At 40.5% G+C, this 23,917-nt stretch overlaps 1 protein-coding gene across 1 annotated transcript in view; it reads left to right on the top strand.

Moving 5' to 3' along the window:
• The window catches only part of SHC3 (SHC adaptor protein 3), a 58,556-nt gene extending 36,811 nt beyond the window's left edge, over window positions 1-21,745 (top strand). The window contains exons 5-12 of the mRNA XM_085312348.1: window positions 1,839-1,892; window positions 6,195-6,246; window positions 10,438-10,564; window positions 11,703-11,856; window positions 13,947-14,043; window positions 14,989-15,183; window positions 17,380-17,675; window positions 21,617-21,745. Coding sequence (XP_085168474.1) covers window positions 1,839-1,892; window positions 6,195-6,246; window positions 10,438-10,564; window positions 11,703-11,856; window positions 13,947-14,043; window positions 14,989-15,183; window positions 17,380-17,675; window positions 21,617-21,745 — 1,104 coding nt within the window. The remainder of the gene's footprint in view (window positions 1-1,838; window positions 1,893-6,194; window positions 6,247-10,437; window positions 10,565-11,702; window positions 11,857-13,946; window positions 14,044-14,988; window positions 15,184-17,379; window positions 17,676-21,616) is intronic.
• The last annotated feature ends 2,172 nt before the right edge of the window (window positions 21,746-23,917 follow it).

Consider the following 23,917-nt stretch of genomic DNA (forward strand, 5'->3'; position numbering starts at 1 on the left):
GACCCCCAGTCTGACTGTGATCTCCCTTGTTTCGCGTCTCTGCCAAGCATTTGATTAGCCTGTGAGCTGTTAAAATGTGAGCTCGTGAGCTCGCAGATACCTTGAAGAATACTGAAAATAAGTCTGGCTCAGCAGCTTTGTCCTTCAAGAAAGACAGCCTGGATTTCTGCGATAGCCTCTGGTTCCTGGAGGAGCTGGAAGGAGGGAAAAGACAGTGTAGTCAGCCCTCGGTGCGCTCGGCGAGCAACTGCGTGCAGCCCTGCCCAGAAGCTTTCTGACCATTTTAAGTAGAGGTGGATGAACAGCATTTTTTTTATGTGTGTGTGTGTATACCCGTGTCCCAAACTAAATTCAAATTTTTAGCTCTGAGATTGAATTAAAAAAAATATGTCTGACTTGAACTGACAGTTTAAAAYACTTTTCAGTTTCCTTAAAATTTAGAAAATTAATTTTTAAGGCAATCTGAAATAATTTCTGGTTTTTATGCTGCTGAATGGAAAGATCAGGTTATTTGCACAACTTTAGACAAAAATGACTTTAAATGTGCAACAAATCCATATTAGTTCATCTTTGATGTTAAGATCATTTCCTCTTTCTGGGAAAAAATGTGAAGGAAATCCCTACTGAGGAGTAGGGAAGAACGATGGTCTTCCGCTGAACATTTAATAATTAACTGTGTCTTCCGAGGCTGCCATGAGATAAGCAGCAGTGTTAAAAATGAAATTTATATGAAAGAATTTTTCCTCTTTGTCTATTTTTTCTGACTGCATGTAGTGGCAAAAAATGAAGAAACTCATGTCAGGCTTTTTTCTCTCCAGGGAAGATAGTTGCTATTTTCAGATCTTTAAGATGCAGGATGGGAAAAGAGCCCGGAGAATATTTTTTTATAATTTCTTTTATCTCCTAAACCAAGTTTTCGATAGTATATGCTACCTTCTCCAAAGCAAGCAATTAAGATCCAAACGATTATTGTCACATCCTCTAGGTTTCTAAATAAGGGCCCTTTCCCATAGCAAGCAAATTATGTGGTATTGTTCCTATGACTCAAATGATCAAGCTCAAGTGATTTTCTTTAAAATGACCTTTTTGTTCTCGCTTGTTATGTGATTCTATTATTAAAAGATTTTCTAAGTTAAATCTCAAAATAGCAATATGGCAGAGCTGTTCTCCTTGTATTGGAGGTTCATGACAATTTGTCTCTTCCTGGAGAAATATCGTGTTAGTTCAAACTCTACATAAGCAAATTGAATTTTGTCATTTCGAATGCCCTAAAGCGTGCTGGARGTTGTGACTGTAATCCTAGATTTGCAGCTAGATTCCAAATTCTATGTGCATATTGCAAAAGTGTTTACTTTTAATATCTCAAACATCAAATGCCACAGTAGGTATTGGAAGCAACGTTAGGGTCCTTAGCAGGTGTGCAGGTTGRTGTGATTTCATTGATTTCACCAGGGTGGCATCAGCAGAAAAGTATTTTGATGAATRGCACCCTTTGCTCCATTCATCGCTAACTGTAATAAAGAAAGTGAGCCCTAGCAGATTAAAATTTCTCCAAAGATACTGTATGGCAGAGCTAGATGATTTACTGGAGTTCTGAGCATGTTTAACTATTTCCCTGTGTCCTGCTAGGTTTCAAASAGCACCAGATTAAAAACATTCATCCTGAAGTTTGTTTATATTATCATGCTACTCTTTACACTCCTGGTAGGTGAAATGCAGAAGTTATTTTGATCTTGGTGTTGGATTTTCACCCCCACACAAGCCAAAAAAAGAAATCAAAAGACTAAACTGTATGTGTAAGCCTACTAACTTGTACTTATTTTTTCTGATCTGCGCAGATCATAGCAAATCACCATATGCAATCTATTTCCTTTGCATCTGGCGGTGATCCGGTAAGCATTTCTTTAAAGCTGTCCCCACGTATCCCCACACAGATATGGCTTTATGAGGACTGTCTGACAAAATTTATTGCATAGCTTACTGAAAGAAAAATATAACCACAATAGCCCCTGTTTCTTGTTTCATAAAATCTCCTTGACTGTTGCCATCAAACTTTTTTTAAAGAAACCACTGACAAGCAGTCATAAATCCTCCTCCTTGAATGACTGAAATGAAAAGTATCAAAGGGCTGTGAGCATTCACATAATAACTGATAAGCAGGGCTCTGTTTCTCAGAATAATGCAGTACGGTCAGATGGGCAGTGTGTGCATTTTCATCTAGACTGTTTTCATCTTGCCCTCTTTGCAGTAATAGACTTATGTTACAGTTATTTTCATAGCAATGTATGTATTTTTTTTCTTCTCATCTTTAACTGTACATTGAGAAGACTGTACTGAATACTGCCTTCAGGTGTATTCATTGCACACACGCAGTTTGAGAGGCTTTCAGAAGAAGCCCAGATCTTTCTTTCTAATTTTGCCAAGCTTTCAGATACACCTACATGTTTGGTTCATGCAGATCAAAGGGCAGACCTTGGCTTGTTGCATTTTTCCCTATTTCTATGAGCAGTCCATCCAAAATCATATTAAATGGGATCCAAAAGTATTTCTCATCCRGGGAGAAGTGGGAGAATTTTAAAATGAGATAATGTTCACCTTGTACCCTAGAGCTCTGAAAGTTTTAAATCTAGCTAAATTGAATGAATCTGCATTTTCATCAGTCATATAATTATCTGTCATTAATCAGTCATATAATACAGGTAGAGCAATTTCTAGCCTGCCCTGTGAGTTATTTATCTCGGCTTAACTCTGTTAAGTGGAAGACCCTTGGCAATTTCTCTCTTCATTTCACTACTCTCAGTAAACATAAGGGCGAAGTTCAGCCTTGGTATAGCTCCGGTGAACTCAGTGAAGATCTGGAAGGAAAAAAAGACATCACATCATAATCATTTGGGGAACAAAAAATGGATCAACAGCAGCTTTGAAATACAACAGATTGCCATGGGTGCTGTAAATGAACAATTCCTGAAGTGGGCCGAGGAGCGATTAGCACAGTTCCCTGCCTCCGTAAGAAGRTTCTTTGCTCCCCATCTGCCATCCCAAATGCTGAGTCCTGGAAACACCATTGCACACTGCCCACTGATAGARTGATTTACCAGGGAAGAGGAGAGGAGCAGCAGCAGTAGCGATTGGATTTGGAGTAAACAAGCTCTTCCAAATGTTTTAGAGAGATAAAAATCATGCTACTGAGTCAGTGAGCTACCAGAGAAATCAAATTGCATCGTGGAAGGGAGCTTGTAAAAGAGACAGTGAAATTATAAAGCAGCATTCCCAATAAGACCGCTGCATAGTGATCTCATCCTGGGGGTGGAGAGGGTAGGTGTGAGTCTATAATGATGTTCTACAGGCTTGTCTCAGTGGGCTAGTATCTGGCACAACTTTAAATCAAAAAGGCTTGTTCATAAAGCAGGTGGTTCCTTTGTCCTGAGTGTGCAGGAAAGCAGACGATGCAAGGGGTGTGATTTAAGTCACAGCTTTATTAACCCATCTGGGGACTATCCAGACATAACTTTCATCAGCCTTTAATCATTTCCACTTGGTGGAGGACTGCCATCACAAAAACCTTATCCCCCACAGTTGGGCTTCAGCTCATCAGCTCGTTCCCTTATTTGARATTTAAAGTGGAAGAAGAAAGGCCCTAGACGTGAGAAGCCCAGATCAGTTTCCAAGCTTCTTCAGGAGATGCTTCCTGTGCATTACATTTTGCAGTCTGGTTTGTCTGGAAGCTAGACTCCCCTCACTCCTCGCCCCATCCAATTTTCTGCTTTGGGTATCTGGCACACACTGGTGCCAGCAATTAGCTTTGCAACTTTCCTCCCACTCCCTAAGCATTAATTACCTTCATCATTCAAAATATATCCACTGGAGAAGCRTTCCATAGTCTTGGAGAACAGCTTGAGTACCACATATATTTTTACAATATTCCTCTTTGTAATGAGTCAGATAGTTTCAGCCTTTGTCAGTACTTACAAGCTTAAAATGGCTCCACCGAATCCTTTTACGCACCATTTCAGAATCATTTTAGTTCACTTCCATACAGTGCTTGGATCTGCTCTAGTTCTCTCCAGCCTCCCTTATGATACACCAAACATTTTTCATTTCAGGACTCTGCTTCAGGTGTCTGTTTCCAGGCCTCTAAACAAGACACCTGGGTTTGGAGATGCCTGTTGAAATTTCAGAGACATCTCACAAGCCAGGTCTCTCAGAGGTCCTTGAGGAGAGTACTTCTACAGTTGCAAGCCCTATGTTGATCCAGCTGATGTCTCCAAATGTTTTCACCACAATACAATTTCTTTTAGGCTTAGTATACAGCACACTCTCATTTGTCTTCAGCTGAGGCCTCAGGACTTTGTGTAAGAATTTCAGTGTCAGAGACCAGTTCCTGCATCAGCTCAATSCTCTGTAGCCTTTCGATGGGAATCTCATAATTTAGCCACCATGCAATGTGCTGTCCTCATTTCCTTAAATGGTTTGTCATAGTGAGCTTGAATCTGAGAGAGCTTTAGATGAAAGAAAGACCTGGTTCATATAGTGAGTGATTCCGGTCTCTTGCACCCACGCTTGGAATGGCTGGCTATGAAATAAAACTCCAGCTTAAATGTATTCACTAGGTTTGTCTATACCAGTAAATAAAATGATCTATGAACTGTCTTTATGCCTTGAGACCAAATGGTGCAATACAGTTTTTATCCATACTTCCATACAGTGGCTTATTGGGAAAGGTKCCTAGCATGTGCTATTCCCTTGGACATTTCAGGGCACTGCTTGAGGAGCTGGCACAGCCAGGCAGGGGAGAGTACTGATGGTTAAACTGTATGGACAAGTGTGGAACAACTCTCAGGCCTGCACCTTGGCTCTGTTTTATTTGCTGTTACAGATATAGCCACTTTTCTCTTACCGTTACTTGTTGATATGCATCATTATTTCCACTGAAGTCATTGCCCAGACACTATGTCACTGGATGCATAAGAAATTACTAGATAAAGAGCTAGGGCTATTCTTCTCTGTTCTGYTTTTTTGTTTGTTTTTTTGTTGTTTTTTTCTTTTAAACAGACCAACCTCATATTGATGTGTCTGAGTGCCTTCCAAAAGAGCATTAAGTGATATGGCTACACATCTGTCATCAGAACCACGCATGTGCTTCATCCTTTCCATTGTGTTCTCCTTAGGAAGGGAGCTTTGTATGCAGCACAGTGGTTTGTGTTGGTAGGGGTATGTGTGTGCTTGTATTAGAGAAGGCTAAGTTAAAAAAATCTGTCACAATTTAAAATTGGTATATGTTGCAACATCAGATCTTGAGATAATATGTTCAGTGGTCTTGGACTAGTCCCCTGGGAACACTTTGAGTACCCTGTATGTGGCACAGCTAGCTTTAGCATGTTGGGAAATCATTGATCTGACCAACTTCCTAGCTGAATCGAGTCTACCTGGTATTTTCCAGACATGCCAGTAAACCTGACATTACCCCAGAGCGTTGGCCTTGCCATTTCATCTGCAGGACAATAAAAGTCTGCTCTGCTTGTGCACAGGAGTGTGAGCAAGCAAGAAATCCTCAGAGAAGACGTGAGCCTGCTCTTACCAGAAACCCAACCTGCTGTGCGGCCATGGGGACTACGGGTAGCAGCCCATGGGCTAGGGAGAGTGTCTTGGGGAGGCTGCTTCTCACAGCCAAGCCATGGCTGAGCATCTCCGTGCCACATGGCACCAGTAAATTAAACTCACCTGCTTGTCACACGTGAATAAACCTGGCTCTTCATTATTTTGAAGGAGCAGAGCTGTTAATCCCACTCTTTCTGCCAGAGAATCAGTTGATTGCTTCATATTCCGAACCAAAATCTTCAGGTACTTTGAAGATAAGGACTTGAAATTTTTACTCCTTTCTGAATAAGGCCTGATCCAAATCCAACTAAATTTCTTTAATTGATTTTCAAAGACTATGGATGAGATTTATAAGTTATGTTGGAATAGATTCACACTCTGGGGAAAACAAAGTGATGGGATCAGTACCAAAACCCCAAAACATTTTTTGCAGTAAATGAGAAGCTGCAGGTTTCCAAGCAGTAGATAACTAGTGCTAGACATGTCATATTGAGATCCTACCCACAAGAACATGTACACTGTGGGCTATGATCTTTTCCTATGATCAGTGCAAACATTTTTTTGCATTCATTATAGATATCTTATTTTTTTGACAGGATACAACTGACTATGTTGCATATGTAGCTAAGGACCCTGTTAATCGGCGAGGTAAGTTAGAAATATCTATTTGGCATCTTTCTTTTCTTTTGAGAAATATGAATTATTCATAGTATAATTTACTCAAATTTTTTTCAGAAATAAAATAAATACAGCCCAATAAAAAGATTGTCTTTGGTAGAATCAGGAAAGAACTGTGTGGTACTAAGCCGCATACAAGCCATACAGCCCATACAGCCATATATAAATTCGTTCTGAAACTTAGAAGAGATCTTAGCTATGATTCATCTCCAAATATCACTTAGATTCTCTTCATGTCTTAAATCAAGAGCTTGCTAGTCTTGGCAGCATGAGCTTCTAGGCAACAGCTATCTCATAACTAAACTCAATCAAGATGCAAGAACTAAGCAGTCCTCTGATTACGTCCTCTGATTAAGAGGCTGGATCTGTTAGGTCTTCTCAGTATATGCCTGATTGTTCCTGACAGCATCAGATTCCTTATCAAATAGTGAGCTTTCTAGCCGACTGGAGACTGTCCTCTTCCTCCGTGAAGTTTTATTCAAGGAGATACCTAGTTCTATTTTTTTTTATAGATGTTGGTCACGAATAAGGCACCTCTTGTTGATTGTTTTTCAAAGACTGAAATCCTGTTCATGTTCTCAAAAATAAAGGTAGATTATAAAAAGTGTAAATTATAGTCTACAATAATAACTACAGAAAACACTCTCTGCTTGAAATGCAGAAGCCATCACTAGGTCTTGATGCAAGGTGCATCAAGTATGTATTGTATAATTGTATTTTATTGTATAATGTATCTGAGAATCTGTTTATTATTCATGGTTTCATAGGAAAAAAAAAAGACTAGCTCCAAGAAAAGACTCAAGGACTTGCAATGGGATTTCTGCAGATTTGAGACACCAACTCCAATTAAATCCCAACCCTGCAAACCCTTAGCTGCCGCCTAATCATGGGCGTGATGAACTCAATAGCTTCCACATTTTGTGACCTTTAACTATTTAATTAGATACCTCAAGAACCTGTTGTGTCATGTGCAGAAATGTCCAGTCTTAGCAGTGTTAGCTCATAAAAAATACCTGCACTAAACGTACTAATATGCTGAATGTAAGGCAAATGATTAGAAAACTTATGAGGGAATGAAGATGKGGAGATGGTTCAGATCCTTGCTATGCCTGTGTGTTTTAGTCTCATGAGTCTTTTGGCTCAGGTTCAGGCACCAGACTGTAGGCTGTTCTGTGTGGAGCTGCTTTCAACCCATTTTCTTCAGCTGTACCATTCTCCAAAACCGGAGGTGAATTTAGTCACACCAAGAGATCTCAATAGCAACTTAGAGGGCCAGCACTGCAAACCAGACACAGGCTCTGTAGGGTCTGGAGAACCCCTGTGTTCGGTCTTCTGTTCCTATGTGAATAGATTTTATCTAAAAACTCCTTATAGCTAACTTGAATTTGTTTAGCCTTATCTTCCTCCACTGTTCCTTGTTGTGCTGGTCTATCGTAGACTGAGGAGTCAAAGTTTAAGCACCTGATACTGTCTCCCCGTGGATGTATTTATATGCTGTAATCAAGTTGCCCCTCAATTTTCTTTATAAAAGGTTTAACACAGTGAGATCTGTAGGTGTCCAACTGCAGTGCCTGTCCTTTGTCCTTAAAATCTTTTCTGTTCTTCCATCTAAATTTTTTCTGCATTGTTTTCAAAATGCAGATCAATACTAGATACATTTGCAGTAATCCAGTATTAGCCTCATGGATCTGTAATAGAGATCGCACCTTCCTATATATGATTACTTTTTTCCTCTTCGTTAGCCGGTTTTCTCGTTAGTTCTTTGTGCTGCGGAGTAGCTCCTTTTTTCATGTGAAATTCTCTTATACTCCAATCCTTAATCCTTCAGAGTTAGAGCTTTGCATGATAGATTTCCTCCATGTGTGTATACATCAGTGGTCTGCAGATCTGTGACTTTGCATATGGCTGGTATTCAAATGCATTTTGCTTTTTGAGGAGTTTAGCTTACCAAGGGATCCTAATCTCCTTTTTCATTGTCACTGGCCGTTTGGTCAGTCTTTGTGTTACCTGCACAACATGTTGGAAGTGAGCTCAAATTTGTTTCCACATCTAGTGAAAATGTTACTGCTGCTGTTATTGATGCCAAGACTCATGCTGTAGGAGCACAGTAGACACATTTCTTCCTAAAGATGGGAAAGCTCTCTTCTTAGAGTTTTATATTCTGCATCTGGCAAGCCAAAGGCTATCAGTCTTCTGCTGTAACATACACGAGAAAGCATCTTTGTGTGAGCCAAACCTTCTTATCCTTTTACAAGAAGCACATCTCTTACCTGCCGAAAGTCCATTCACGTATCCAAGGAAACAGGTTATTCATTATGTCACCTACTGAAACTACTTTAAAAAAATGACTCATGCTTCGTTTCAGCTCCAGGCAGGTTTAGCAGCGAGTGATGTAGCCTCTTTAAATACCCATCCTTATTACAGGGTGGAAAAAAAATCATAGTTCTGACTTAACTTCTTTCAGCCCACATTCATGAAGATATATCTGTACCTTATCTGGGGATGGATTGTCCAGCACCACCAACAGTGGTGCAGGGAGGGCAAACAGCAAATAGCCTGCTGCTAGCCTACAATGTGAGCCTCTAAATCCATTTTCAACCTGCAGTCAGGGACATTTCTTCTGAATTAGATGCTGCCTCAGCCTACTAGTGKGCACAGCAGATGCTGTAAGGTGAGAGCATCTCTGGATCTGTTTAGCAGGGCAGCACTGTGACTGGTGCCATCCCACACTGCCTCTGGTGCTGCTAATGTGGGAGTGACAGCTTGGTGCCTTCATAGCGCTGTACCTGCATAGCTGCAGGTTTCTTGGCCCTCTAATCTGGTCTCTTCAGAAGTCTGTCCAGCAGACAGACTGTGGGGGGCCATTGCTAAACCTCCTTCACCTCCTATGTAGCTTTAACTGACAAAATTACACAGCTGTGCACAAATTGTTTGCATGCAACCCTTATTTGTAGGACATTGGCATCCAAAGCTCTTGATTCCAGTGAGCTGAGCATTGCACACGTATTAAGATGAGAACTACATGACTACATGCTAAATGAAGACCTTTAGATTCAAATCTAGTAAAGAGATCAAAGGAGAGAGAAGGTAATGACTTTGAATAAGATCCCACAGTACTATGGGGGGGGGGAGGGCTTAGAAAACAGCCAGATCCTCATCGGCAGTCCAGACTCTAGCCAGCAGGCCGTGTACGTGTCCAGCAAAAAGCATAAAATATGAACTCACTTGGGCTTTTCTTAATGTCATTGAGACATTAATTCAGCTCTTTAGTTTCTAGCTCCTAACAACCATCTACATTCTTGCACTCTTCAGAGAAACCTTCATGCGTTTGCTTGTGCATGGTGTCACATAGGATGATGCCTCTGAGCCACTCTCTTTAAAACTGGGACTGSTTTAGCTGCTCAGACAGTGGATAGAGCTTTCTCAGTCTCCCACAGGACAGAGCTTTTGTTGCCAGTTGTCCTTACTGCCCCCGTCATGACAGGTTCAGAGAGATGGTGCATAAAAGTGCTGAAATAAGCCAACTGCGTGGTTCTGTGCTAGCCAGTGCTCCCACAGTTTGCTAGCAGTGACTCCATAACAAGCAGGAAAAGGCACCATTCCTCTCTAGTACTGGGATCATATCAGGGCCCAGGATCTGGGAAGTACCCGAGTTATGCACCTTCCCTGAGCTTGCATTTTTGGAAATTTTAGAAACTCAAAGGAAGTGAATGCTTTGCGAACTTGGGATGATTAACTTTTAAAACTAAAGTGGGAGTAAAATTAAGGAAAGCAAAAAAGGCTTGGAGTAGTTGATTTTTTTTGTCAYTATTGGTTAATATCTTTATAATCTCAGTTTAAAGCTCCACCTTCACATATAATCTATTACATTCAGGTAATAATAAGTGAAATTTGGGGAAGTTTCCTGTCTTCATGCACCTGTTAAAATTGTGGAACTGATTTCTGGTCTCACCTGCTGCTGGCATAGACCATAGCAATTCTATTTAACCTTTAAAGGCCYCATTATCTGAAATTCACAGTAGCTGATTTGGGGTTTATTGAAATGTGCACATCATGAATAAATAGTGCAGCTATGCCTGACCTGTCRGTCTTTTGTCATAGGTTAGTGCACCCAGCTGTAACATAAATAATGATTTGCATGCATCAATCTTTTCCATTTAGCTTGCCATATACTGGAATGCTGTGATGGCCTGGCACAGGATGTCATCAGYACCATAGGGCAAGCCTTTGAGCTTCGATTTAAGCAATATTTACGATGTCCCTCTAAGATGCCTACTTTCCATGACAGGTGAGTGCWACTGCAGAAGACTGCTAAATAATCTGCTTTAGGTTTGTATTACCTTAGTGAAATATGCTGTGGACAAATTGCTGGAGRAGGACAGGACTTAAATACTTAAATAAGAGCTTTCTGCTGAATTGGCAAAGCAGGGTTTGCCTAATGAATATGAAAGGCGTACAGTCACTTAAAAGAGTGTTTAAATATAGATTTTAGAGTGAACTTATTGACATGTTCCATGTTTTCCATTGTAGTTAGTAGACAGTGTTGAATGGCCAAGAATGGTTGTTTTGTGTGGCACTTCCTCCTCGTTGTTACTGTCATAGCAGCTCWGTCAATTTAGAATCAGTAAACTAGATTTACTGGGCTTTCAAAATGGCTAGTGATGTTTCCCTATTTCTGATACTAACCAGGGTGAAGTTTTTAGGAGTATAATGTAGGCTTTGACTGCATTCTTCTCTGGAGGATACAAAAGATGTCTGTTTATGTATGTATAAAAGGCTGGGGAATAAGATTTTCTTTTCTTTAGTGAGCTGTGGTTTTTGAAATGCTCACTAGATGCTCACTGACATTAGTGTAAATACAATGAACTGATACCTGCTGTGATTTCTTACATGAAAGTAAAATGAGTGCATGGTGAATATCAAATGCTACTTATTTCCATCTGGAAGCATTCTATACTCACTTTAGATTGGTGTAAATGATGGTTAAATGTAGAGTGAAAGTGCAAATGTGATCTCTCAAMTTCATGGAGTTCTTCCAGATTGCATCTGTGTTAGAGCAGCTGTAATTAAAGACAAAATTTTAGAATTTAGTCAGTCAGTCAGGTAACAATATTACAAATGTTGCAGTAAGGTTAAATAGAATAGTTTGTTAATTCAGTTTTTAATGGCACTTATTATTAAGGCTGAGTGAAAACATCCTTCAGTTAGCATAAAGAAATTCATCTGTTGTAAAGAAAAGTTATATCAAGTTTGTCCAAACGGAGAGGGTCTGCTGTCTGATCCATTAATCCTTCCTGACTTACAYGTGTAGCTGAATTGTCAAAGTAATATGCAGTAGTGATCCCCTGACAGACAGTCCTAACATGCTGCAGGCTTCTGAGCACTTTGCAAGTGATGGGCAAAATACAGCGGTCACTTTCTTACAGGATGCAGAGTTTTGATGAGCCATGGATGGAGGAGGAGGGAGAGGCAGCAGAACATCCCTATTACAACAACATCCCCAATAAAATGCCCCCTCCTGGCGGCTTCATTGATGCCAGGCTCAAAGCAAGGCTTCCTGCTGCCGCGGATACAGCTCAGGTCAGTGCAATTGCACCTCTACCCTCCAGCTGCTAATCCAAAATTGAAAGCGATGTGTATTTTAAGATGGATACATTGGGAACGTTTATAGCTCACGACTCTTCATATGTGGCCAGTTTCCTTTTGAATGAGGGAGCATCAGTGATGTWGGGGCAACAAATTAAGCAGATTCAGGACAAGCAAAAAGAGATKAGTTTTTCATGATACTAAAAGGTTACACAGATTCAAGGAAGAGAAGTCCACTGAGGTTTACTATCTTTATAGTAGTTTGTTCAGTGAGTTTCAAATGATGTCTGGGAGAATATATGGGATATCCATCATATATCTTGGCCCTGCTCTTTCATTTGTTTTTGGCTACTCTAAGAAACAGCATGTTGGATTAGATGGAGTTTTGATCTGACAAGCCAGGACCACTCTTTCATGTTCTTAGRATTGCTACATTTTTACCCATGAGCATGAGTTAAAAAAAAAAAAGAGAGAGATCTTTTATTCTAGGTAAGTGGGATCAGGGATCAGCCATGGTGGGATAGGGGATCAAGAGCTTGGGGAATCAAAGGTGCCCACACCCTGGACAGAGTTGCTAGATGGAAGGAGTTGTTAGTTAACATCTATTGACTGCTGTCATTAGCTATGGGACTTTGAAGGTCTCCTATCTCTTGCCCCTCACAGAAGGGTGAGCACAAGGATAGAGGGAGTTGCCTCCTCTTGGACCAGCCCTAAAAGTGCTGTKGAAGGCATTGGCCTTAACCAATCTCAGCCAGCTGCTTGCAGATCAGTGCCTCAGTTTGGTTCTGCAGGCTTTGCCCATTGCAACAGAACTCAAAATTTAGCCTTTAGTGAATTACCCGACTTTGGGCTCTTCTCCTTGGTTGGCAGGCTCTATGAGCCCTAGAGCTATTCTCCTGGCTACCCTCACTGTCACACCARATGTTTCATGTCACCTCCAATCATGGGTATGAAAGGACTTTGACTTAAGATGCAGGCAATGGCAATATCAACAAATCTAGAATCAAAACAGCCCAAGTTCTGTTGGTTAGCTCAATCATCACCTCTTTCTTTCCTGTTTCACTCTTCCATTATAACTGTTACATGTAACAGAAGAGATAACTGCAGTTCAGTGTAATGAGTCCTACAGTGTGTGCTTTTGGTGTGGCTGAGCAGCCTTAGCTGGTGGCCCTTGCAGAGCCTTTGGGAAATCAGCAGGGTCTTTCTCAGCCTGTGGTACATCTCACGTTGACCCAGGAATTGTGAGCAGAATGAGTAGCACCTCCTTGTGCAGGGGTGCATGGTGGTGTTTGGAGCCTAGACCCTACTCTATCTGCCCTTCTGGCAGACTGGTAGGGTAAGGAGTGCAGACAATCTGGGAAAGATTTGGTGCAGGACTTTTAAAAAATCCATTGTAGTCATTATTAACAGTTAATTATGTTAATAACTCAGTAGCAGTCAATATTTAGCCAGGTTWCTAGATAGGCTTTGCATCCTGCATTGAATTCTATGGTGCTGAGGCTTGATGTAGTGGCACCTGAACATCTGGTTTAAAGTCAGCTCGGCTATTTCTGCTGGCATGGCTGTCAGACAGACTTTGACTGCAGTATTGACCTAGCCACTGATGATGGGTTTTCAGACCCAGCACAACTCCACTTAAATGYCAGAGGGGCCCTGTCTGGAGAAACCATCCTTCCTTCAACACCTGGCTGAGTCCCCTAGTACCAGTGTGAGTCTCCAGCTGGTGCTCTGGAGGGTGCTTGGGGCATCTTCTAATCCCACGTCTGGTTTCTGTGGAGCACTTGTCCCAGARGTGGTTTGCCAGGTCTCACCTTCTGAAGACAACTATGCTGAAGGGGATGATCTGTCATTTAGGATTGCAGGGGTTATTACAAGTAGGAAGGAGGGAAGTTTACATGAAGGTAACCARTATTACCTTACTCCTACACAAATGCGTTCAAGAAATATATATTCTGACACCACGGTGAATCAGAAATGAAGAGTGGGTGTACATAGTCAACTAAGGAAATCATCAAAGCCACTCATAATATATCCCAGTGTTTTAAAGGCAAATGAGGATTTCTTTTTGTGTGTGTCCATTCTAGTCTGCAACAGGACTAGGAAAAGAGCAAACCTACTATCAGAGTCGGCACATAGGAGACAAATTCAGTGAAGACTGGCATCCTGGGCCTCTTAAACAAGGTGAGTTTCACTACTTGTAGGTGCTAATACTGCGGGTGGTCTTGAGTGGGCGAAGTGCATGAAGGTCTGATGCCTCAAGGTCTTTAGGCATTTATCTGTACTTTGTGGATGATACATTTCCTTTGTCATGAAATTTATTGTTGGTTTCAGTGGATAGTATTTGCTAAGTATCTCTAGACAATTTTTCTTTATGTACACTTTCATGAAAACTTAACTTTTGCAGAACAGTTCATAATTTGTGTAGCCCCCAACCTTCAGCTTGCTCTGAACCCTTTCTGGCTTGCCAGATCTTAAGAGCCCATGATATTTAAAGGCACACCATTTGATCCATTCATTCATGATCTCAGCCATTATAGAAGTTTAAGATGGGATTTCCAAAGGAAGTACTTAAAATCAGCAATCCTTCTGAAAATGTAGAATAATGTGTGTGTTTGCACTGTGTTCTATAAAGGATTTGTAAGTAACAAACCACACATAATTTTCCTATATCTCTGTTGTCTATGAATTATAAGTAAATCACATCAGTCTAAACATCTATATGAAATTTTACCCTTTCCATGTTTACTTGATGGCTTTGCTGTGTTTCTGGGGACTCTTTCTTTTCAAGTGCCAGAATATGTTCTCTATTGCTAATCTGTACAAATCTGGAGATTTTACTCTATTTCTTTCTCTCATGACTTCCCAACACAACGTTATCTTGGAAACTCACAATCTTTATTTTGAAAAATTCGCTTTCCTCATGAAAAAAAAAAACCTGACTGAGACATACAGTTCTGACTTTGTTTGTCAAAATTTTTTTGGACTAGGCCCAGCAGTTATTGTCTTTTCATCTTCTGTTCCAGGGAATTTTAAAACTGTGGTGATGATATGTGATATTTTCTGGTCATTCTAAAAACAATGTTCTGTGAAATATAGAAAAAGAAAAAAAACTTTTGAATTTTCTAGGATCTTTGGATATTTATAGCATGCCAGAAGGGAAATCACAAGTAACCCCGACGGCAGAGATGCCAACGTATGTGAACACCCAGCATATAAATATGGAAGCTCTATTGGCACTTCAGGCAGATGCTGAAAGTGCCTTCAGTGGAACAACAGATAATACSAAAGAGAGCAGCCCAGGAAAGGATCTATTTGACATGAGTGAGTTCCCTCCCTTTTCATTCCCTTTCTAATAAGAGACCCAATGTAGGTACAGATTTATTTTTTCTTTTAAGAGTTCAGAAACTCCCCCAGTGAAATTTTGTGCTCCTGGGGGATTCATGGTGAATTTTGTAATTTGTGGTGCTTGTTCATTTCTAACTGAGTTTAAAATGAGGGTGGCCAAAGATTTGAAGCTAGTTTGTATTAAATGTGTGCTGAGTTGCAGCCTGTGTTATCCTTGGCGTCATCGTCAACAACGTCAGAAGGAAATAACATCAACGGCCTCCTCGTGAAGGGGACTGAAGGAGTGAATGGCTGGAGAATTAGTCCCTGCCAGCCCTGCCAATATGCTACTGGGTAGCAAATCTATACTATAAGGACTTGGTGCAACAAAGACACTGGAAGGGCAATTCTAAGAACGTTTTATCCCGTGCTCTGGATAGACTTACAGTCCCATCTAGCTATCTGTTTTAACTTTGAAATGAGCTGTTATGAAATCAGTATCATAGCCATAACCTTAAAATAATGGTTTAAGCATCAGTCATAATTTGATGTTGGTGCTAGCTTTACATACTGTTCTCAGCCATTAAAGATCATATTTAGCAAAAAAAGATGAGGAAAGCAGAAAACGTTCCCTGTTGTTCCAGGCTGCCTACCTCCAGTCAATTGCTGACATTCATTTAATTCAGTTCATGTAATTAAAAGGCAGTGAGACAAAGCAGTTGTTGCCTATATGTTATCTGTAAAATAACATATCTAATTTTCTCTTAGTTCAATGTACATAAAACTGTCCTCTGGGAGTGTATTTGCTGAGGTATGCCTGACAGTGCTTTCTAGTGAGAGGGAAGAAAGTTAGAGAGAGTACCTGTCTATGAAGAGCGATTTTCAATGAAAAAAGTTTGCTCTACAAAATGTGAGATGTTTACCTTGATTTCCCATGTTCCCTGTCCTTAAAACGTGCACACATCTGCCTCCATTTTATAAACATTCTTTTCCTAAAAATAAGGAAAACTGATTTCTTATCTTCCAGCCTGTGTCAGTCTTTATTATCCATTAGATGACAAGGGATAAAAGTGGTACTAGAAAATGTGCCAACTAGCCCAGTGTTAATGTGGTTTTTCTAGTTAAACATGTTGGGCTTTGTGCAGAATGCAATGTAGTAAAGACATAGCTGAGCTGGATTTAAAGAGTTAGCTGGGGCACCAACAGACTGTGACAACATAGTGTTTACCCTATTTCTGTGAGCTAAATTAATCCCTATGTGGCCCCATGCAACCACTATATACTCCTGGCATCTAAGTAGTCTGTTTAGAGCTGATGTATTGCTTCCTGGTCCTGCTCTGCAGATGTCCTCTGGTAAGTCTAATGGGTGYAAAACAACATGTCTTTTTAATACCAGTTGGTCAGATGGAAGTCTGAAAGAGAAAATAGCTTTTGATAGGTCAGTACAGCATACAATGAAGCACACGCTGACCTCTTTCTGCAAGACTGTTGGGACATTTAATGACACCTTTCCATTCCAATCTGGAGAAAGTAAGATTGAGTTCAGGGGTTAGCTAAGGTTTAAAAGATGCTTCCTGGAGGATGATTTCAGTTAGCTAAATCACAGTAAAGATGTTAGCCTGTGTCTGTTAGGAAGATGAGTAGATTGAGTAATAAGGGCTACTGAGCCTTTCTAGACATTGCCTTAGGCTGGAGACTCAGTAATGCGTAATTGTTAAATGAATATGTTGTTTGAAGAGGGACCAGATATGAGCATAATAACTTTGGCTACCCATATTATGCAATTTATTTGAAATGAAATTGCCTGACATAACTGGCAAGACAAAAGGAGAATTCTGCCCTGTACCAGAGCCTATAAATACAGCTGCTGACAATATCTTATTTTTGCCATTACTGAAATAGAATCAGTACCTTTCAAAAGCTCATGTCAAGGTTGTCTCTGATTTTTATCAGCATCTTTCTGGGCATACTGTATATTTTTAACATATTGTATTCCTCAGTCTTAATATATTTCATAAATTGATGAGCCTAGCAGTACATCTTCCCTTAGTTTTTCATAAGAATAAAAGGAAGTGGCTATTTCAAGTGGCTATTACACAAAATAAATCCACTTAAAAACAACTGGAATATCACTATCTTGCAATGTAATTTACCTCTGAATGATCTTGCACTTGTTTCTGTGTCCATAAGCAGAACCATTTGAAGATGCTCTCAAGAATCAAACCTCTGAGCCTGTGTTGAGTAAGGCCACCTCCATTGAATGTACCAGTCCTCTTTTATCCAGAGCAGCAGACTGGACTGTAATGGAGGAGCTGAGTACAGAGCCTTGGTATCAAGGAGAGATGAGTAGGAAAGAAGCAGAACAGCTGTTAAAGAAATGTGGAGACTTCCTGGTGAGGAAAAGTACCACAAATCCAGGCTCCTATGTGTTGACCGGCATGCATAATGGACAAGCCAAGCATCTTCTTTTGGTGGATCCAGAAGGAACTGTAAGTGCTGACTCCTGAATAATAGTAAGGGAGGTTTCTGACATGGTGCATTTTCCTTAAATATGTTTAACCTTGTTTACAACTTATTCACATCTGGCCATAATCACAGCCTCATATGAGGTGCCATTACATCTCTAATTCTCTCCCTGATGTTTAGCAGATCTACCGCATGATTTCTGCAGGTTGCAGGGAGCATTAGGAGCTGTTTTGCTACCAAGGTCAGGCTTTATCACTGTAATAAAGTCTCGGCCTCAAAAGTATAGCTAAGTCACTTTTTTAGCCTGCTGGCTGAGAAGCAGCTGACAGGACAGCTGATAGACCAGCCTTTGTGTCTGAAATTTCCACATGCTGTCTCTGTCAGCTAGAATATAGACCATGCCTTCCAAGATGTTTTGTTTTCCCTGAGAATGTTTCCCGTGCTTAACCTCGGAGTCAAATGGGACAAAACAGCTCCATCTCTTTGCAGCACAAGGATTTCCKTAGGGGAGGAAAGGAGCATCCTGGCAGCAGACTTTTGAGGGCAAAGAAACTGCAGCTCTCTGTCATGCTTCTGTGAAAGCTTAGCCTCATGTGAGACAACCTAAAGCGTTGCCACGTATTTTATTCTTGGCTCCTGGTAGCAGACAGCTGGCAACTCCTCTTCTTTGTGAAGGAYGACCTTAAATGACAAGCCCCAAAGCAATTGAGAAATTCCAGGAAAGGAGCTGGCATGCTGGCATCCATCTCAACTGAGAAACTTGCAGAAGACCAGCAGACTTATGTCAATCCTGCAGAGTATAAATACTGTAATGAGAAACGGCTGTGATGCTTGTTATAATTATATATRCCACCAGAGGGCAGTCAGATGATGTTTTTAGCACTCGTATAGCARTTGCCTAGTCCTGGGCTTCACTGAGACACCAGCCTGGGAAACTGGGTGCCCAGCCTCTTAGAGAGAGACCTCGTTCATTAAAATTTTGCCAGCTATTTTGTGACTTCTTCGGTAGGGCCTCCTAATTCTCCCTTCAGAATAAATGCTGCAGTAGCTGTTGCAGGCCACTGGGTGCTCTGAAAGGCAAAGGATATATATGTCTGCTGCTGGCCTTACTGGGGTGGAGTACTGAGGCTCTGTGATCCCTGGCCGTTTTGCTGGTGTAAGGGAAGGACTGAGACCCTCTTTTTTCCATTGCTTCTAAGGGCAGCACTAATTTACTCCCATCTCTGMCTAGGGACCTGCTTCTTGTCTCCATCTATCCATCCCTCGGCTTTCTGGTAATGTACCACMTCATCCCAAGGCCTTCCCTAACTCCTCCTTTCTGAGAGTAGGGTAGAGGGAATCATAACAGCTGTCCATACAAAAGCCTTGATGTGACAAAATGTTCTTCCCATTTCCTAATTACACGTTTGCTCAGGTTATGGCTTGCTTGCCTAGGAATGAACCTGCTAGATCTTGGGTCCCWTGGGTGTCCCCAAACCAAGCGAGGAAGAAGCTAGTGTGTCTTATCTGGTAACATCTAGGGAATTCGATTCATCATCCTCATATACTTCACAGAGAGGGCTGGGAAACTCCTACCCTGACTGTCCTAGCCATGAGCCAGTCTCCCAGCTTGCTTCTCTTTTGGAGCAAACTGGTTGTCATGGTGGGATGTGCCCGTGGCAAGGCACCTCTGCCTCCTGCCAACTGTCAGTAGGACGGGCAGTGGATGCAATGGGGATGTAACACCTTCAGGAATCCCTTGTCTCCCCCAGTAAAGCCCCTGAAGCACTGGATAGAGAACTAAAGTACTTGCCTCACTATGGCCTCAAAAAGCTTCACAAACATCCATTAATTGAGCCTCATGGAAAAAGAACGCTGAACTTGGTTCCCACCACTTCTGCTGTTYAAGTGGAGGCTACTGGGGACTAACCAAGTAGTGGCTGCATTTACAAAGGGGGCAGGGGAAATTTTAACTGCAACTAAAACTGTGAGGGGCAGGGGAGGGGGCTGAAACAGTTCATTTTTGAACAGATCTGAGTACTTTTACCTGCTAGCAGACTCTTCATGTCCTTGGGGTGAAGATCCGGAGAAAATGGGCAGCGCAGCCAGCATCTTGCACGATCTTGGCACAGTTCACTGGTTATTTCTGCTGCTTTCTGGGAGTTTCAAAGACCCTGCTCTTGTAGGAGTCCACTTAAGCAGACACCACTTGATAAGAACCGGTTTCCTATGGCAGTGTTTAGGTTAGCTGTGCTGTTTAGATAGGATTTATGGGATCCAGGCACAGCTGTTGAGCAGCTTTATTTGTAACTTGTCAGAGTGGAGGAGCATGGTCAATAAAATGCAAGTGTATAGCAGGCCTGAGCAGCGTGCCAGTGGCTTGCGTTTCTTCCATAGAGCTTTGGCATAATTATTTATGAAACTCGTGCGTTCAAAGAGTGCTTGACCATTCATTAACACACACAAAACTAGCCAGTGATGTGGTACAATACTTAAAGCCTTGTTTTCAGAGCAGAGTTAACTGTCCTGTTGCATTTGCCCTGATCCAGCTCACGAAAAGAGCCTCTAGTTCAAGGTAAGCAATGCTTGAAACTGAAGATTGCAGGCTTTTTACTGGATTTAGAATGAGAGCTTGAACTTCAGCGATGGCAGAGCATATCATTTTATGGTGAGGACACTCTCAGTTGAACTGAACTGACTGAAAAGGTGTTCATGTGCATATAGATAATAAAGGCTGGCACTGTTCTAAAGATATCCCTTAATTTTGAAAATATGGGTTTGAATAAATACAGGCAGTGATGTTTCAGAGGTATGTTTCAGAAACACAAGAACCTGATGGTTTTCCTCAGTGACATTGCGAATGCCCACCGAGCTAATGGCATCATTTGCATCAAGGTTGTTTGCTGCTTATTTTTCCTGTGACACCCTGTCCTAAGCTGCTAATAGTTTTGCCAGTATTTAATTGTAGAGACTGAAATATTTTGGACAAGGTGCTTGCTACAGCGTAAACTGATTTTGGAAAATTTTACAGAAATTGTTGTCTCTCTCTGAGAAAAGTTCAAAGAAAATGGATGATGTTCCTCATTTTAAAGGAGTGCTCATATGCTTTTTGCTGCCCACTACACCGATCCCAATGTGAGCCTTTATTGTGGCATGACAGTGGCCTGAGAAGCCCTGTGTTCTTCCTGGGGAAGCTGTAGGCCTTAACTCACTCAGAACATAGGAAGCAAACGCTAGATGTGGTTCTACCATTCAAGATCATTTCATAAGAGAAATTACTTTTTGGCCTACCCTAACTTTTGACTGTTTGACCTTGCGTTCTCTTTTCAAGGGTGTAATAGCTCACTTAGCAGGTTGCCAGTGCAGAGTGCTGGTAAATGTGCTCGAACAACGCCATTCCCTTCTCTGAAGTGTTTGAATTTGCAAAGCCCAAGTGGGTACTGTGCAGCACAGGGCAAACACAAGCCAAACACACATGATGGTTGGATCATTTCTGGGGGAAGGGAGTTTTCAAGCAGAAGTGAGGCAAGTCTTTTGGCATCCGAAGATCTTTGTGAGAGGAAAAACAAAGTTGCTGGGGCATGGAGAGAAGAATTAGGGTTTGGCACCTCTCTATACGTCTCTCTGGAGGGACAGCTCTTTCTGATGAAAAAAGCGAAAATACTTGAAGGAAGCAGGTCATTCCTGGAGGAAGAAAAGTGGATTTAAAATTCTGGCTTACAGTGAAATAAAACGTCATTTAAAAGGTTTTCAGGTAAGCCTATGTATGGTGGCCTGGCCCACAGATAGCAAGGAAAATGTCTATCTGGAAAGAGGAGAGAAGGTAAGACATAGAAGAATTTACTCCAGAAATAGCCAAACTTCCATGGATTTTGATGGGAGAAGGATCAGTCTCTTAAAACTGGGGTAAAGAAACAAAGGCATGATTAACTATTTTGTTTTATTCGTCTTTAATGTTTTTTCCTGAATCCTTTTTTTTTTCAAGGTTCGTACAAAAGATCGTGTCTTTGACAGCATAAGTCATCTCATCAACCATCACCTTGAGAATAATTTGCCAATAGTTTCTTCCGGGAGTGAACTCTGCCTGCAGCAGCCTGCTGAGAGGAAACAGTGACTCAAGATAACTTTTAGCTTTTGTAATTTGCAAGCTATCACTGGTGGAAATTGCAGATCTGAAWACATGTACATTAAAAAAAAAAGGCATATTCATATATATTTCACCAGTATGTTTTCTTTAGGTTTAAGAAGCCCCATCTCACATGGTACACTTGAAAAATMTCAATGCTTTATGTGGACATGAAGTCAAAACAGAAGGCTTTCTTAAAAAGCAATTTCAATAAAATTGTTCTGATTCTCTAATGTGAATATTGATWGTGTATATATACACATTATATATAAATACAGTATATATTTATATTTTTCAAGTCAGTCTGTTGAAGGTATGGAACTAATCTTCTGTGCCATGTGTTTTTAATAGAAGAAACATGCCAATTGTGATTGTTCAGATACGAATAGAATTCAGCAGTCTGAATTTCTTGAGAAACTAAATATTGGGAATCTGATTTATAATTTTAATCTAAAAAGCACAATTATGAGGAGAACACAGAACAGAGTACGCTGGTTAAATACCAGGGAGATTGAATTCTACAACTAATATTCCAACATAGAAATTTAGCATAAAATAGTTTTTAAAAGCATTATGCAGTGTCACTGGTTTCAAAAGCATTTTATCTTTCTGATGTCAGGTTTGAATTCTTATACGATATTATTCAAAACATTTGTAACTTGCTTTAACAATGACTTGATGTGATTTCTCTGTGTACGAGGTATGTGCATTTGATCTTTCTAACAATTATATAACTTAATATTCTACAATTTTAATTTATTAATCTGAGTGCGAAGTAGTTCTCTGCTTATGGTGAAGATTTAGATGTCCTTGACTACCAATCTCCAATGAGATGTTACATTCTGATTAGACAAGTTCAAATAACTTGTATTTAATAGGTTTAATACAAGATATATGTAGTTGGTCAAAGACCTAGCTGAAAAATCTTTTCTTCTTATAAACAGTGAAAACTATCATGACTCAGTGATCAGTTGTGCAAATGATGTCACTTGGATTTACTTAGTTATTAGGTGCCTCTTCCCAAAGTACCACTTGAAGCTGGCCTTCAGCATGTGCTAGGTATCAAAAATGTACTGCTTATCTCTAAATATCAAGTTGAAAAAATATATATACACTAAAGATGTATTTTTGGCAGAAATATCCTTGGCTTTTGACATTGGGAAGTGTTTTAACAAAGATTTGTGCTGTTCAAACACAAGCACTATATGAATTTACTTTCCTGTTGTATGAACCTTGGTTCTTGTTTATGTAGTATCATCAAGAGCCAAATTCAGTTTGCATTTTGATGAACATAGTTTCTATAAAGGTAGAATTTGTGCCAGAGTAACTATTGTCAGAATTTATTTTGTGTCCCAAGGTCTTCTCTGACACAAATAGCTCAAATCAGATCTTCATATTCGATCTACAAAGGCCTAGCCTCAGCAGGATAAGTCTAGGTTAAGCACCTGCCTACCTTCAAGAACTCAATAGGAGTATGTAAAGTTAGATTTGGTTTTAAGAATTTGTTAAATTGGGACAAAACTTACTGAATCTATTCAGATAGGATTGTTGTGATAAATTTCTGAAAAATTTTTTTTGTACTTTCTGCTTTGAAATACAGTAAAGTTGCCACTTTAGACATTTGTTTCCGGTTGATCTCACGAACGAAAACGATGAAGGCACCTAAGACTAATCATGTGACTCATGCAATAAAAATACATTTACTTCTGTGATCAAGGCATTCAGAAGCCAAACTAGGACATTCAGTGAACTGGATGCTTCTGATTCATTTTGTTACGGATATTTATTAGTTAGTAGTTGATATTTCTAGGTTTGAGTGGGCACTGAGAGTGAAGGAAAGAAATTAAACGCTGCACTGCTAGTGGGATGAATGGATAATTTTCAAAGTTGCTTCAGTCTTTTACCAGTTTGGAAATTGCAAGAGGAAGTGAGGAGATCTTATACCCGCAAAGCAGTAGCCATCCAACTGTCCTGGCCATGATGGTAGGAAGGAAAATATTCTATTCTGCTGAGTGTGCTTATACCATGAAAAGTGACTCCGTTAAGATGGGCACCTGGTTGTTAGGACTGGATCAATGGCTGTAGCCGAATCTTTCTGTCTCTTGATTTGCTCTGCATCCATGAAGGCCAGAATTCCAATATTTAATAAAACTGAGAGGA

Source organism: Rhea americana, unplaced genomic scaffold (genome assembly GCF_003343005.1).
Source record: "Rhea americana isolate MKP2758 unplaced genomic scaffold, rheAme1 scaffold_11, whole genome shotgun sequence".
Lineage (NCBI taxonomy): Eukaryota > Metazoa > Chordata > Aves > Rheiformes > Rheidae > Rhea > Rhea americana.